This window comes from Salmo salar, chromosome 05, assembly GCF_965601325.2.
Source record: "Salmo salar chromosome 05, fSalSal1, whole genome shotgun sequence".
Taxonomy (NCBI): Eukaryota; Metazoa; Chordata; class Actinopteri; order Salmoniformes; family Salmonidae; genus Salmo; species Salmo salar.
The window spans coordinates 87116041-87130620 of record NC_138295.1 but is presented as its reverse complement, the minus strand read 5'-3'; the positions used below and the strand labels follow the sequence as shown (position 1 = coordinate 87130620).

Genomic DNA, 14580 nt, shown 5'->3' with positions numbered 1-14580 from the left:
GAGGGAAGAGGAGGGAGGGAAGAGGAGGGAGGGAAGGAAGGAAGGAAGGGAAGAGGGAGGGAGAGAGTGTATTAAAGAGAAGGAAAGCCTATCTGGGGCATGGGGAGGAGGAAAGGAAAGGACAGCTGATCTGGGGCATGGGGAGGAGTAGGGAACTGTATACATATACACACCAACCAGAGCACATTCTGCTGTGAGGCCTTATGTAGGACAGGGCTCTCTAACCCTGTTCCTGGAGAGATACAGTCCTGTAGGACAGGGCTCTCCAACCCTGTTCCTGGAGAGATACAGTCCTGTAGGACAGGGCTCTCCAACCCTGTTCCTGGAGAGATACAGTCCTGTAGGACAGGGCTCTCTAACCCTGTTCCTGGAGAGATACAGTCCTGTAGGACAGGGCTCTCTAACCCTGTTCCTGGAGAGATACAGTCCTGTAGGACAGGGCTCTCCAACCCTGTTCCTGGAGAGATACAGTCCTGTAGGACAGGGCTCTCTAAGCCTGTTCCTGGAGAGATACAGTCCTGTAGGACAGGGCTCTCCAACCCTGTTCCTGGAGAGATACAGTCCTGTAGGACAGGGCTCTCCAACCCTGTTCCTGGAGAGATACAGTCCTGTAGGACAGGGCTCTCCAACCCTGTTCCTGGAGAGATACAGTCCTGTAGGACAGGGCTCTCCAACCCTGTTCCTGGAGAGATACAGTCCTGTAGGACAGGGCTCTCCAACCCTGTTCCTGGAGAGATACAGTCCTGTAGGACAGGGCTCTCCAACCCTGTTCCTGGAGAGATACAGTCCTGTAGGACAGGGCTCTCTAACCCTGTTCCTGGAGAGATACAGTCCTGTAGGACAGGGCTCTTCAACCCTGTTCCTGGAGAGATACAGTCCTGTAGGACAGGGCTCTCCAACCCTGTTCCTGGAGAGATACAGTCCTGTAGGACAGGGCTCTTCAACCCTGTTCCTGGAGAGATACAGTCCTGTAGGACAGGGCTCTCCAACCCTGTTCTTGGAGAGATACAGTCCTGTAGGACAGGGCTCTCTAACCCTGTTCCTGGAGAGATACAGTCCTGTAGGACAGGGCTCTCCAACCCTGTTCCTGGAGAGATACAGTCCTGTAGGACAGGGCTCTCTAACCCTGTTCCTGGAGAGATACAGTCCTGTAGGACAGGGCTCTCCAACCCTGTTCCTGGAGAGATACAGTCCTGTAGGACAGGGCTCTCCAAACCTGTTCCTGGAGAGATACAGTCCTGTAGGACAGGGCTCTCCAACCCTGTTCCTGGAGAGATGCAGTCCTGTAGGACAGGGCTCTCCAACCCTGTTCCTGGAGAGATACAGTCCTGTAGGACAGGGCTCTCCAACCCTGTTCCTGGAGAGATACAGTCCTGTAGGACAGGGCTCTCCAACCCTGTTCCTGGAGAGATACAGTCCTGTAGGACAGGGCTCTCCAACCCTGTTCCTGGAGAGATACAGTCCTGTAGGACGGGGCTCTCTAACCCTGTTCCTGGAGAGATACAGTCCTGTAGATTGTTTCTCTCTGTAGATTCTCACAGTACAGACTGTAGAGCGTTGGGCTGTTGGTGATTTACAATCTGAAGAGGATGTCATTGTTGTTAAACACCCCTCCTATTTCCTTTTTCTACCTGAAGCCGTATCTATGGTAACACAGACCTTGTTTTCCAGGTGCATCTGAAAACCCACTTTAATTACAGCCCAGCCACAGACAACTTGATCCCCTGTAAGGAGGCTGGCCTGGCCTTCTCTAAAGGAGATGTATTGCACATTGTCAACAGAGAGGACCCTAACTGGTGGCAGGTAGGTACTGCTGACCCCAGAACAGCCCTTAGCTGTGTGTTATTCATCTGTAATCCACAGGTCCTCATGCCTTATTGATCAAATATATGGCTCTGCTACTACTTTCAGAGGAACGTTCTCTTAGACTCAGGGTTGAATGACTTTCCCACATCCACCCTTAGGATGGACAACAACTGGATGGATAGATGCAGTGTAAGCAATATGGTAATAGCTCCATGCTCCATCTTGTCTTCTGATTGGCTAGGTGGAACTTTTAATTAGGGATCCACGATATATTTCGGAATCGAACGATATTAAGCTAAAAATGTTGAACATCGGCATCGGCCCGATGTCTAGTTTAACGCCGATGTTAAAAACAGATGTCAAAGCTGACGTGCATACCTATATGACGTAATGACGCCACGTAAAATGTGGCACTACACGTGCATTCCTAACCTAGCCCACAATGTCTGCTGTGTGGATCGAGCAGTCATTTGAAAGAGTAAGAACATTTCAGCGAGACAACTCGAAGGCGAAATCCATTAACGCCAAGATAATGGAATTCATTGCTCTTGACAATCAACCGTTCTCTGTCGTGGGTGATGTTGGCTTTCGCAACTGGTCGAGCACCGGCACACTAACGCCACCAAGTGCGCTATTGTTCAGATGTTGCCCTACCGGAGTTACACAGTATTAGCTTCACGACATGCTATGGAGCGCCGTTTGGGTCTTTGCGTGTCAAAAAAGATACACGTCAAATAACACTATTTCACAATAACACTATTTGATGTGTTAAATAAGCTTTAATTTGAGACGTAAAACAACACAGTTCTGTTGTAGAATGTTGTGTTGTGAATTTGCATGTGCAAGCCAAGCACCACCACTACTTTTTTTTAGCACCACCTCTACTATCAGTAGCACTGTCAAAATTGTACAAAAAGGTCTGCAAACACCGGCCACGAACGATGTGTTTACAATACCGCGTTGGTAATAAAGCATCATTTGTTCAACTGCAACTTCTGGGGTAGCTAGCTAGCTTTAGCTTGGCACCTAGCTAGCACCAATACAACCAGCCTGAAAATAATGACCAGTAGAAACTGCAGTCATTTTCACTATTCTTAGCAATGATTTAGGAATCCTTGTGAGTAAGCATTAGCTAGGTAGCCACTTGTTGTTCGCCTATTGAAATTGAACTTCAGTTCATGAAGATAAATAGCTAGCCAGCTAATTAACCTTGTTGCCCAAAGCTAACGTTATAAGCAGCCAGCTTGCTTCATCTGGCTAGTGAGTCTCAACGGGACTGGGTTATGTGTTGTGAAGCTAGCCGCAAAAAGGATTAGGCACAATAGAGGAATTTGCGGTTTGCCTTCAAAATAAAAGTACCCGTTTGAAAGTGATGCAGAAGGTTACAATTGGTGGAATCATGCCATATTTAGACTAGATAAAGTTAAACAAGGTTGGAATGTGAAGCAATGAAATGGGGTATCAGTCTACACGGTGACACCCACAGAACACAACTGAAGAGTTTACGCAAATATTAGCGTTGTAGCTCTTATCGCGGGACTGTGACTGTGTGAAATCACCTCCACAGTCAGCCTATTGTGTGTGTTGACATTCATATTGCACTGTACAGTTTTACATAAGGATTGGGATCAATGAAATGGGGTATCAGTCTACTCAATACCCAATATATTTTTTCCCAACGTCCTCCTCAGTTATCAGACTCCAAAACATCCACGTAGTATAGGTTGACAATAAATGTGGCTCAATTCACAGTTGTTTCAGAGTCCTGCAATAAGAACTATAATGCTAATGTTCTCTGGGTGTCACTGAGTAGACTGATACCCCATGTCATTGATCCACAACCCATAGGTAAGGCTGTACAGTGAAATAAGTATGCCCCCAATGCAATTCTAAAGTATAATACATCCAGTGTGTTTTCAAAAGCTTTTGTCAAATTAACAAATTGTCTTTTGTTGATTTTATATAACATTCCAACCTCGTTTAGCATGATCTATTAAACTATGCCATATTTATACTATTTGTATTCATTTGCATCACTGTCAATGGCATACCTTTATTTTGAAGGCTAACCGCAAAGTCCACTATTTTGGCTAATCCTTATTGTGGCTATCTTCACATAGGTGTGTCCGACCACCATTAATCAAATAAGAACTGTCTTATAAATGAGGGTTATTTTAGATGACACCTAGCTATAACTATAGCTACTGAAACAGATGATGTCGTTTTGCTATGTTTTTGGGGGAGAACATTGTTTGCATCTATGAGCTAGCTAGCTTTTTTTTAATGACCAGCACTGTAGGTACACGAGACAACTTTATCAGCATCATAGCATACGTATCGATGAATCGTTGTGACATGAAATACGAGTGATAGTGTAATAACTACGTAAAAAAAATTATGAACGCTTTAAATTATTATGTGACGTGCAGTCACTGATTGGTCAACAAGCTTATTTGACGTGTAACTTTTTTGACACGCAAAGACCCAAACGCATTCCATGGAAATCCTGGTTGAGAATGAAACGTCTGAACAAATGAACAACCAAACAGCACAGCAAGTAAGTGAAATAAATATGTTTTGATGATGTTTTACTGGTAATGGGGACATGTGTAAATGCCAACATAGTAACTTTGTGGTGTGTGTAACCTTTATTTAACTGGGGGAGTCAGTTAAGAACACATTCTTATTTACAATGACGGCCTACCCCGGCCAAACCCGGACAAAGCTGGGACAATTGTGCGCCGCCCTATGGGACTCCCAATCATGGCCGAATGTGATACAGCCTGGATTCAAACCAGGGACTGTAGTGACGCCTCTTGCACTGAGATGCAGTACCTTAGACCGCTGCGTCCATGTGTGTGTGTTAACTATTTAACTGTACTAGAATGCTTAAAAGGCCTTTTTTTCTGAGGGGGATATCGGTATTCTTTTTTTTGGCAAGGAAGATATCGGTATCGGCCAAAAATGTAATATCGGTGCGTCACTACTTTTAATCATATTGCTTCCAACTGTCCTAACCCGGCCCTGAGCGCCCCTAATGGGATAGGGACTAGTATTCCATTTGTGACTTTTAATTTACAAAAAATGAACTGATCCTTAAGAGTAGAGCAAGAGAAGCAGGAAGTAGCACGTCTCTGACCTCACATCCTGTCCCTCAGGCAGTCAACGTTGTGGGAGGAGCCACAGGACTGATCCCCAGTCAGTTCTTAGAGGAAAAGAGGAAGGCCTTTGTGAGGAGAGAATGGAATGGATCAGGTACATTTCTGACTATGTAAAGTGACTTTGGGTGTTTGAAAAGTGCTTAAAATGTCATTATTATTAGGTAGTTAGACTTTTTTACACCTGCCTATATAACTCAGTTGAACCAGGCAGTATTCTAAGGTGAAATGGAATTGTAACACACATCTCTATACTCAACAAAGTACTGACATCTACCCCAAAGTCGTATCTTCTTCCCACCTGTTTGTGTCCTCGGCTGTGTCCCAAATGGATCCCTTTACCCTATATAGTGAAAGTAGTGTACTATATACACACAGCCTCTATACATGACAGTTTATTTCTCAAATGATCACATTTGGCAGCAAACTGTCATGAAAGTATAGGCTGAATCCACACTCTAATGAATAACTTCCTCTCTACTTGTGTCCACAACTCAGACGTACTTAGGAAATATGTTTACTCTGGTGCCCTCTTGTGGTTCAGTGAACTTTTAATGTGTTTTGTTCCTCCCAGGTGTTCTCTGTGGAACACTAACAGGAAAGAAGAAGAAGAAGAAGATGATGTACCTGATGTCCAAGAATGCAGGTGAGTTCAGCACCATTAGACCTCTCTGATCCTGCTCTAAAGGGCTTCAGTTCACCATGTGGGTGTTGTTATAGTGATAACAGTAGCTCCAGCCATTAGACCTCTCTGATCCTGCTCTAAAGGGCTTCAGTTCACCATGTGGGTGTTGTTATAGTGATAACAGTAGCTCCAGCCATTAGACCTCTCTGATCCTGCTCTAAAGGGCTTCAGTTCACCATGTGGGTGTTGTTATAGTGATAACAGTAGCTCCAGCCATTAGACCTCTCTGATCCTGCTCTAAAGGGCTTCAGTTCACCATGTGGGTGTTGTTATAGTGATAACAGTAGCTCCAGCCATTAGACCTCTCTGATCCTGCTCTAAAGGGCTTCAGTTCACCATGTGGGTGTTGTTATAGTGATAACAGTAGCTCCAGCCATTAGACCTCTCTGATCCTGCTCTAAAGGGCTTCAGTTCACCATGTGGGTGTTGTTATAGTGATAACAGTAGCTCCAGCCATTAGACCTCTCTGATCCTGCTCTAAAGGGCTTCAGTTCACCATGTGGGTGTTGTTATAGTGATAACAGTAGCTCCAGCCATTAGACCTCTCTGATCCTGCTCTAAAGGGCTTCAGTTCACCATGTGGGTGTTGTTATAGTGATAACAGTAGCTCCAGCCATTAGACCTCTCTGATCCTGCTCTAAAGGGCTTCAGTTCACCATGTGGGTGTTGTTATAGTGATAACAGTAGCTCCAGCCATTAGACCTCTCTGATCCTGCTCTAAAGGGCTTCAGTTCACCATGTGGGTGTTGTTATAGTGATAACAGTAGCTCCAGCCATTAGACCTCTCTGATCCTGCTCTAAAGGGCTTCAGTTCACCATGTGGGTGTTGTTATAGTGATAACAGTAGCTCCAGCCGTTAGACCTCTCTGATCCTGCTCTAAAGGGCTTCAGTTCACCATGTGGGTGTTGTTATCAGTAACATGTTGTTGTCCAGAGCCATCTCCTAATGCATATCAAAGCAAAAAACAGCTGGATTATACCTCTATCTCTCGTTATTGGCAGCCATTCATTTAATATTTCAGTGATATAAAAGTGTACTACAGTATAGCCTAACAAATACGTATGTGTGGAGTAGGTTCATTTTCCATCTATTGTGGGCTCTACACTGAGTGTACAAAACATTAGGAACACCTGCTCTTTCCATGACAGACTGACCAGGTGTCACTTGTTAAATCCATTTTAATCAGTGTTGATGAAGGGGAAGCAACTCAATAGTAGGAAGGTGTTCTTAATGTTTTGTACACCCAGTGTATATATCTGTAGTATAAATGACTGTATATTATACTGAACGAAAATATAAACACAACATGTAAAGTGTTGGTCCCATGTTTCATGAGCTGAAAGAAAAGATCTCAAATGTTCCATACGCACAAAAAGCTTATTTCTCTCAAATGTTATACCTCCCTTGCCAAGATAATCCATCCACCTGACAGTTGTGGCATATCAAGAAGCTGATTAAACAGCATGATCATTACACAGGTGCACCTTGTGCTGGGGACAAAAGACCACTCTAAAATATGCGGTTTTGTCACACAACACAATGCCACAGATGTCTCCAGTTTTGAGGGAGTGTGCATTTGGCATGCTGACTGCAGGACTGTCCACCAGAGAATTGAATGTACATTTTTCTACCATACGCCGCCTTCAATGTCGTTTTAGAGAATTTGTCAGTACGTTGAACTGGCCTAACAAACGCGGACCACGTGACACCACGCCATCCTAAGACCTCCACATCCGGCTTCTTTACCTGCAGGATCGTCTGAGACCAGCTACCAGGACAGCTGATGAAACTGAGGATTATTTCTGTCAGTAATAAAGCCCTTTTTGTGGGGAAAAACTCATTCTGATTGGCTGGGCCTGGCTCCCCAGTGGGTAGACCTATGCCGAACCATGGCTATGCCCCTGCACAGTCATGTGAAATCTATAAATTAGGGTTTAATGAATTTATTTCAATTGACATATTTCCTTTTAACTAACTCAGTAAAATCGTTGAAATTGTTGTATGTTGTGTTTTTATATTTTTGTTCAGTAGTTATGTGTTAGTATTGTTACTGAGCAAACTAAGCTGATGGTGGTAGTGTGTCTGTTGTCGTGACGACCAGAGTTTGACCGCCACGAGCTGCAGATCTACGAAGAGGTGGCCAAGATGCCTCCGTTCCAGAGGAAGACCCTGGTTCTGATTGGTGCTCAGGGAGTGGGCCGGCGCAGCCTGAAGAACAGACTGATCATCATCAACCCCCTGCTCTATGGAACCACCGTCCCCTGTGAGTCCCAGTCCACCCCCCCGTGTGTGTGTATATCAACGCCCTGCTCTATGGAACCACCGTCCCCTGTGAGTCCCAGTCCACCCCCCCGTGTGTGTGTATATCAACCCCCTGCTCTATGGAACCACCGTCCCCTGTGAGTCCCAGTCCACCCCCCCGTGTGTGTGTATATCAACCCCCTGCTCTATGGAACCACCGTCCCCTGTGAGTCCCAGTCCACCCCCCCGTGTGTGTGTATATCAACCCCCTGCTCTATGGAACCACCGTCCCCTGTGAGTCCCAGTCCACCCCCCCGTGTGTGTGTATATCAACCCCCTGCTCTATGGAACCACCGTTGTGTGTGTGTGTGTGTGTGTGTGTATCAGGGGTACAGCAGAAGACAAACTTCAGTCTCCTATGGATTAATGAGATTTTTCCTCCCCCCCCCCCCCCTTCTCTCCTCAACCCCCCCCTCTTTCTCTCCTCAACCCCCCCCCCTTTCTCTCCTCACCCCTCCTTACCTCCCACCATTCCTCACCTCCCTCCCTCCAGTCACGTCTCGGCCTGCTCGGGAGGAGGAGAGAGACGGCCAGTCGTACTGCTTTGTGTCTCGGTCCCAGATGGAGGCAGACATCAAGGCCAGTCGCTACCTGGAGCATGGAGAGTACGATGGAAACCTCTACGGAACCAAGATGAACTCCATCCACGAGGTGGTGGACGCAGGACGTACCTGCATCCTGGATGTTAACCCACAGGTAGGGCTGACACACATTTCACACACTCAGGATTTATTCATTTAAAGGCCCAGTGCTGTCAAAAATGGGATTCTCCTGGGTCTTTATATATATTTCCGTACTCAGGTTGGAATAATACTGTAATGTGAACATTATGATCATGCCTTTCAGTGTAAGAGCTGATTGAAAAGACCGCCTGAAATGTCACTGTTTTTGTGGGATGGAGTTTTGGTCTGCCTGGTGACATCACCATGTGGAAAATGAGTTAATAGACCAATAAGAAACAGAGTTCCAAACCTCTCTACCAATAACAGCTAGTTTTTAGTTTTCCCCTCCCCATTCAGACCACTCCCAGACAGTCTTGGATAAATTCTTTCTTGACAAATTGTTTTTGCTAAGAAGCTATTTTTGTTTCTTTTTGACTATTTTGATTGAAGATAATGACAGTAAGGGACCTAATTTGTTTCCCAGAAAGGATTTGATATTGAGATAAATACAGATGCATGGGTCTTAAGCAAAACCTGAATAAGCATGATTACGTGATGAGTCGTGTGTGTTGATGGGTTGTGTGTGTGTGTGTGTGTGTGTGTGTGTGTCGTCAGGCGCTGAAGCAGCTGAAGACAGCAGAGTTCATGCCGTTTGTAGTGTTTGTTGCTGCTCCAGAACTGGACACACTAAGAGCTATGCACAAAGCCGTGGTGGACGCTGGACTCACCACCAAACTGCTCACGGTCAGTCTCTGGATGTTGGTGGATCTGTGCACAATTCTGAGTGTTGTACTTATTCAGAAGATAATCACTGATGGAAACCTCTCTCTCCCCCCCTCTCTCTCTCCCCCCCTCTCTCTCTCCCCCCCTCTCTCTCTCCCCCCCTCTCTCTCTCCCCTGCTCCCTCTCTCTCCCCTGCTCCCTCTCTCTCCCCTGCTCCCTCTCTCTCCCCTGCTCCCTCTCATCTGCTCCCCCTCTCTCCCCCCTTCTCTTCTGCTCCCTCTCTCTCCCCTGCTCCCTCTCTCTCCCCCTCTCATCTGCTCCCCCTCTCTCCCCCCTTCTCTTCTGCTCCCCCTCTCTCTCTCCCCCCAGGAGACAGATCTGAAGAAGACTGTGGATGAGAGCGCCAGGATTCGCCGGGCCTACAGCCACTACTTTGACCTGACCATCGTTAACGACAACCTGGACAAGGCCTTTGAGCAGCTGCAGGTGGCCGTGGAGCAGCTGTGTTCTGAGCCCCAGTGGGTCCCCGTCAGCTGGGTGTACTGAGAGACACCGGTCCTGTCCTCTCCTGCTGCCCTGCCTGGTTAGGCTGCTCCCTACTGGGCTGGAGGACACGCCGCCTGCTGCTGGGCCCAGCAGTACATGGAGACTAGGAAGAGGTTGTCCCTAACCACCACGGTTGGGGTCAATTCCATTTCAATTCAGTTAATTCAGGAAGTAGATTGAGGAAAAGTGGAATGTCAGTGAACTTCCTAAATTGACAGAATTTAAATGGAATTGACCCCTACAGGGATGTGAGAGCTGAGGACCCATTGAGACTTGTGTATGTATGGGACTTTACCATGCAGACCCACCCCACCAGGCTGTCTGCTCTGCACCACAGGCCCCATCTGTTCACTATGCAACACCCTGGATATGTCCCAAATAGCACCCTATTCCCTATGTAGTGCACTACTTCTGACCAGCACTACATGGGGAGTAGGGAGCTATTCGGAATAGAACCAATGTTCACAATATACAAGAAGTACTTTATTTATTGAACATAGTTTTCTAACTTTAACTTAACTACCTTTCTGTCTATATGGATATGGAACGAGAAACAAAATCATGGAGTTGAGGATATTTTACAAATATTTAATGTTTTATTTTATCACTGTTGGTTGCTCACAACTACTACAATATTTATCATAAGGTTTAGAACAATAATAGACGAGTATTTATTCTGAAAGAAGATGTGAGGGCTTGCTTTGTGACGATACCTCAGTGTGTTAAACCTCTTCTCAGTTTACATCGCATACAGTACTTCATCTCCTGTTCCTTATATAGTGCACTACTTTCACCGGAGCCCTATCAGCCCTGGTCAAAAGTAGTGCACTACATAGGGAATAGGGTGCCATTTGGGACACTGCGCTACATAGGGAATAGGGTGCCATTTGGGACGCACACCTGGTCTCACGTCATCTCTGAACCCTCCATGTAGAATAACAGCCATGTTCTCTCTTTAAGGCAGACTAAGGGCTGAGAGAGAGAGATGGTAATATCACACCACATCTGTGAGATAAAGGTCTTTGTTGCTGTTTCTAATACTATTTCCACCCTTGTTACGTTGCTTTCTGTGTTAGGAGATGGAGAATGGTTTCATTAAAGGTTGACTCAGCCAGATGACGTTGTGTGCACAAAGTTAACACATAGTGGATCCATTTCCTCGACAACTAGGGAGCGTTGAAGCGTGAGGTTAAACTACTCTGCTGTTTTGGTCCCGTAGCTACCACGTTGTAGCAGTGTGAAGTGCACATGCGCAGATACTTTGTGTGACTGTATGAGAGCATAGTCTTGCATCTTGCTCATCTCTATATCTTCGTTGCAACGCCATCTGGAGGAGTCTACTTTTAATTCCATTGTATTGTAAATGTCTGCCTGTTAGCCCGGTCTGTACGGTGCTGTGTTTTATGTTGGAATAATATTTCCAGGATACTCGTCTGGACCTTGACAGTGTACTGCATCTCAGAGAACCATCCCTTTTTCATGTGATATTACTGAAACTTAACTGTTTTCTTAACCAATTGCCATATCTACTTAAAAGTTATATATTTTACAATTTCAACAGAGCAAAACATTGTATTTTCAGATGTGTCAAATAAATTAACTTTTTTTTTTACACAACTTGCACTTATCTCAGGTAATATCTTCATCATATCTGGAGTGTTTAAAAAATGTGACTTAATTAGTTTCACAGAAGGGTAAATTTGTTTATTAAAAAAAGAACAAATAATATTTCAAAGGTCAAAATGTCTCTGTTAGTCAATAGAAACAACCATTTGGCTTAGTTCACTAAATGTCAGTAGTTAGTGCCTTCAGGAAGATTCACAACCCTCAACTTTTCCCACATTTTGTTGTTACAGCCTGAATTGTTTTGATTTACATTTACATTTTTTATCACTGGCCTGCACATGACACCCCATAATGTCAAAGTGGAATTCTTTATTTTTACAAATGAACTAAAAATGAAAAGCTGAAATGTCTTGAGTCAATAAGAATTAAACCCCTTTATGGCAAGCCTTTAACTTAAATCTATGGCAATACCTGAAAATGGTGGTATAGCAATGATTAACAGCCAATTTGACAGAGCTTGAAGAATTTAGAAAGGAATGTGCAGATGTTGCAATATCCAGGAGTGGAAAGTGCTTAGACTTACCCAGAAAGACTCACACCTGTAATCACTGTCAAAGGTGCTTCTACAAAATAGTGACTCGGGTGTGAAAACTCATGTAAATGATATTTTTGTATTTCATTTTCAGTAAATTTGAAAACATTTTTTAACATACATGTTTTCACTTTTATTATGGGGTATTTGTGTCTAGATGGGTGAGGAGATTCAGGCTATAACAAAAAATATGGAATAAGTCAATGGGTATAAATACTTACTGAAGACAATCTCTGTACTGAACAAAACATGTAAAGTTTTGGTCCCATGTTTCATGAGCTGAAATAAAAGATCCCAGAAATGTTCCATACACACAAAAAGTTTCTCAAATTATGTGCTCACAATTGTTAACATCCTTGTTAGTGAGCATTTCTTCTTTTGCCAATTTAATCCATCCATCTGACAGGAGTGGCATATCAAGAAGCTCATTAAACAGCATGATCATTACACAGGTGCACCTTGTGTTCAAGTTGAGGGAGAGTGCAATTGGCATGCTGACTGCAGGAATGTCCACCAGAGAATTCAATGTTTATTTCTCTACCATACGCTGCTTTCAAAGTCGTTTTAGAGAATCTGGCAGTATGTTCAACTGGCCTCACAACTGTGGACCACTTGTAACCACGCCATCCCAGGACCTACACATCAGGCTTCTTCACCTGCGGGATCGTCTAAGACCAGCCACACGGACAGCTAATGAAACTAGGTTTGCACAACTGAATCATTTCTGCACAAACTGTCAGAAACCGTCTCAGGGAAGCTCATCTGCGTGCTCGTCATCCTCACCAGTCTTAACCTCACTGCAGTTTGGCGTCGTGACTGACTTCAGTGGGCAAATGCTCACCTTCTATGGCCACTGACACGCTGGAGAAGTGTGCTCTTCACGGATGAATCCCAGTTTCAACTGTACCGGGCAGATGGCAGACAGCATGTATGGCGTCGTGTGGGCGAGCGGTTTGCTGATGTCAACGTTGTGAACAGAGTGCCCCGGGGTGGCGTTGGGGTTATGGTATTGGGCAGGCATATGATACGGACAACTAACACAATTGCATTTTATCGATGGCAATTTGAATGCACAGAGATACAGTGACGAGATCCTGAGGCCCATTGTTGTGCCATTCATCTGCCGCAATCACCTCTTATTTCAGCATGATAATGCACGGCCCCATATCCCAAGGATTTGTACACAATTCCTGGAAGCTGAAAATGTCCCAGTTCTTCCATGGCCAGACGTCACCCATTGTGCATGTTTGGAATGCTCTGGGTCGACGTAAGACAGCCTGTTCCAGTTCCCGCCAATTTCCAGCGACTTCACACAGCCATTGAAGAGAAGTGGGACAACATTCCACAGGCCACAATCAACAGCCTGATCAACTATTTTTAAAGGTATCTGTGACCAACAGATGCATATCTGTATTCCCAGTTGTGAAATTCATAGATTAGGTCCTAATGAATTTATTTAAATTGAACGATTTCCTTATATGAACTAACTCGGTAAAATCTTTGAAATTGTTGTTTATATTTTTGTTCAGCGTAGCTTTGCTGGAGGCCATTTTCCCTGAAAAGCCTCATAATTGATGTTTGGTCCATACAGTACCATGTTACCAGACCCCCTGTTTTCCTCCAAACTACTCTTTACTTTTCTAAAGCCAGTAGAGTCGACCAACTGTCCAATCATTGCCATTTTTACATTTAAATGTACTGTAGGTCATTTAGCCAACACTTATCTAGAGTGACCTGAATATATGGCGTGGTAAACACCAGTAAAATGGAAAGGAAAATCCTTACACTGCTGCTCATGCTCCCAGGTGATTTTCTAACGTTTCGACCCTGGGAGCGTGAGCAGCGTTTTCCATGAGTTTTGCCTACAACTCCAGCACCTGCGGAAAGTACCTGGATGTCCATATGTTCTCCAGCTGTTATAAATGGTGTAAAGTTTTAGTATCCTGACAGAAAAAGAGCATAATGAAATGAGGACCGTCCTTGTAACTTGCCATGCAGGAGAAAAGATCCATGGAAAAGGGGAAACAAAGAACTTCTCAGTCTGTATCACTGAAGAGTTAGATTGCACAGTAGAAATTAAGAAAATGTTCCTGTTTTTTTTAAGCCGGCATTCAGCGATTTACCGTGAATGTGTTCTCCGCTAAAGCAGGAACATTGCCTTTAAATTTAACACACTGGAACGCTGAACTTTTACGATATGGATTGAATAAATCCCTTAATGCTCCCAATTCTGAGGAGTAGTTTTAGGCCAGCATCCAAGACACGTGTAATGCACTGCTCTATAATAACGACTTTTAAAGGTAATTTACGCTTTATGCACCTTTTGCCGTGAATGCAAATCTCCAAAAACCAAAAAATGCCTTTAAAAGGATCATTGTCAGCTGTCCAGTGCACTACTCCATAACGTGCCTTGGATTGAATACCGGCTTTTAAAACACTCAACAGTTCTTGGTTGTAGTCTTAATACTGATCCTGTAAGGTTATACCACTCCTATTGGCCATGACAACGTCATCCGGTAATAGTGCCTTCAGAAAGTCTT

General features: G+C 44.6%; 1 protein-coding gene across 4 annotated transcripts in view; it reads left to right on the top strand.

The window, feature by feature from the left end:
- Positions 1-11499, top strand: part of LOC106591575 (protein PALS2) — a 43804-nt gene extending 32305 nt beyond the window's left edge. For all 4 annotated transcript variants that reach the window (XM_082975848.1, XM_082975846.1, XM_082975849.1 and 1 more), the window contains 7 exons: positions 1672-1803; positions 4965-5061; positions 5539-5610; positions 7752-7913; positions 8445-8647; positions 9229-9357; positions 9706-11499. In XM_082975848.1, coding sequence (XP_082831974.1) covers positions 1672-1803; positions 4965-5061; positions 5539-5610; positions 7752-7913; positions 8445-8647; positions 9229-9357; positions 9706-9882 — 972 coding nt within the window. In that variant the 3' untranslated portion in view covers positions 9883-11499. The remainder of the gene's footprint in view (positions 1-1671; positions 1804-4964; positions 5062-5538; positions 5611-7751; positions 7914-8444; positions 8648-9228; positions 9358-9705) is intronic.
- The last annotated feature ends 3081 nt before the right edge of the window (positions 11500-14580 follow it).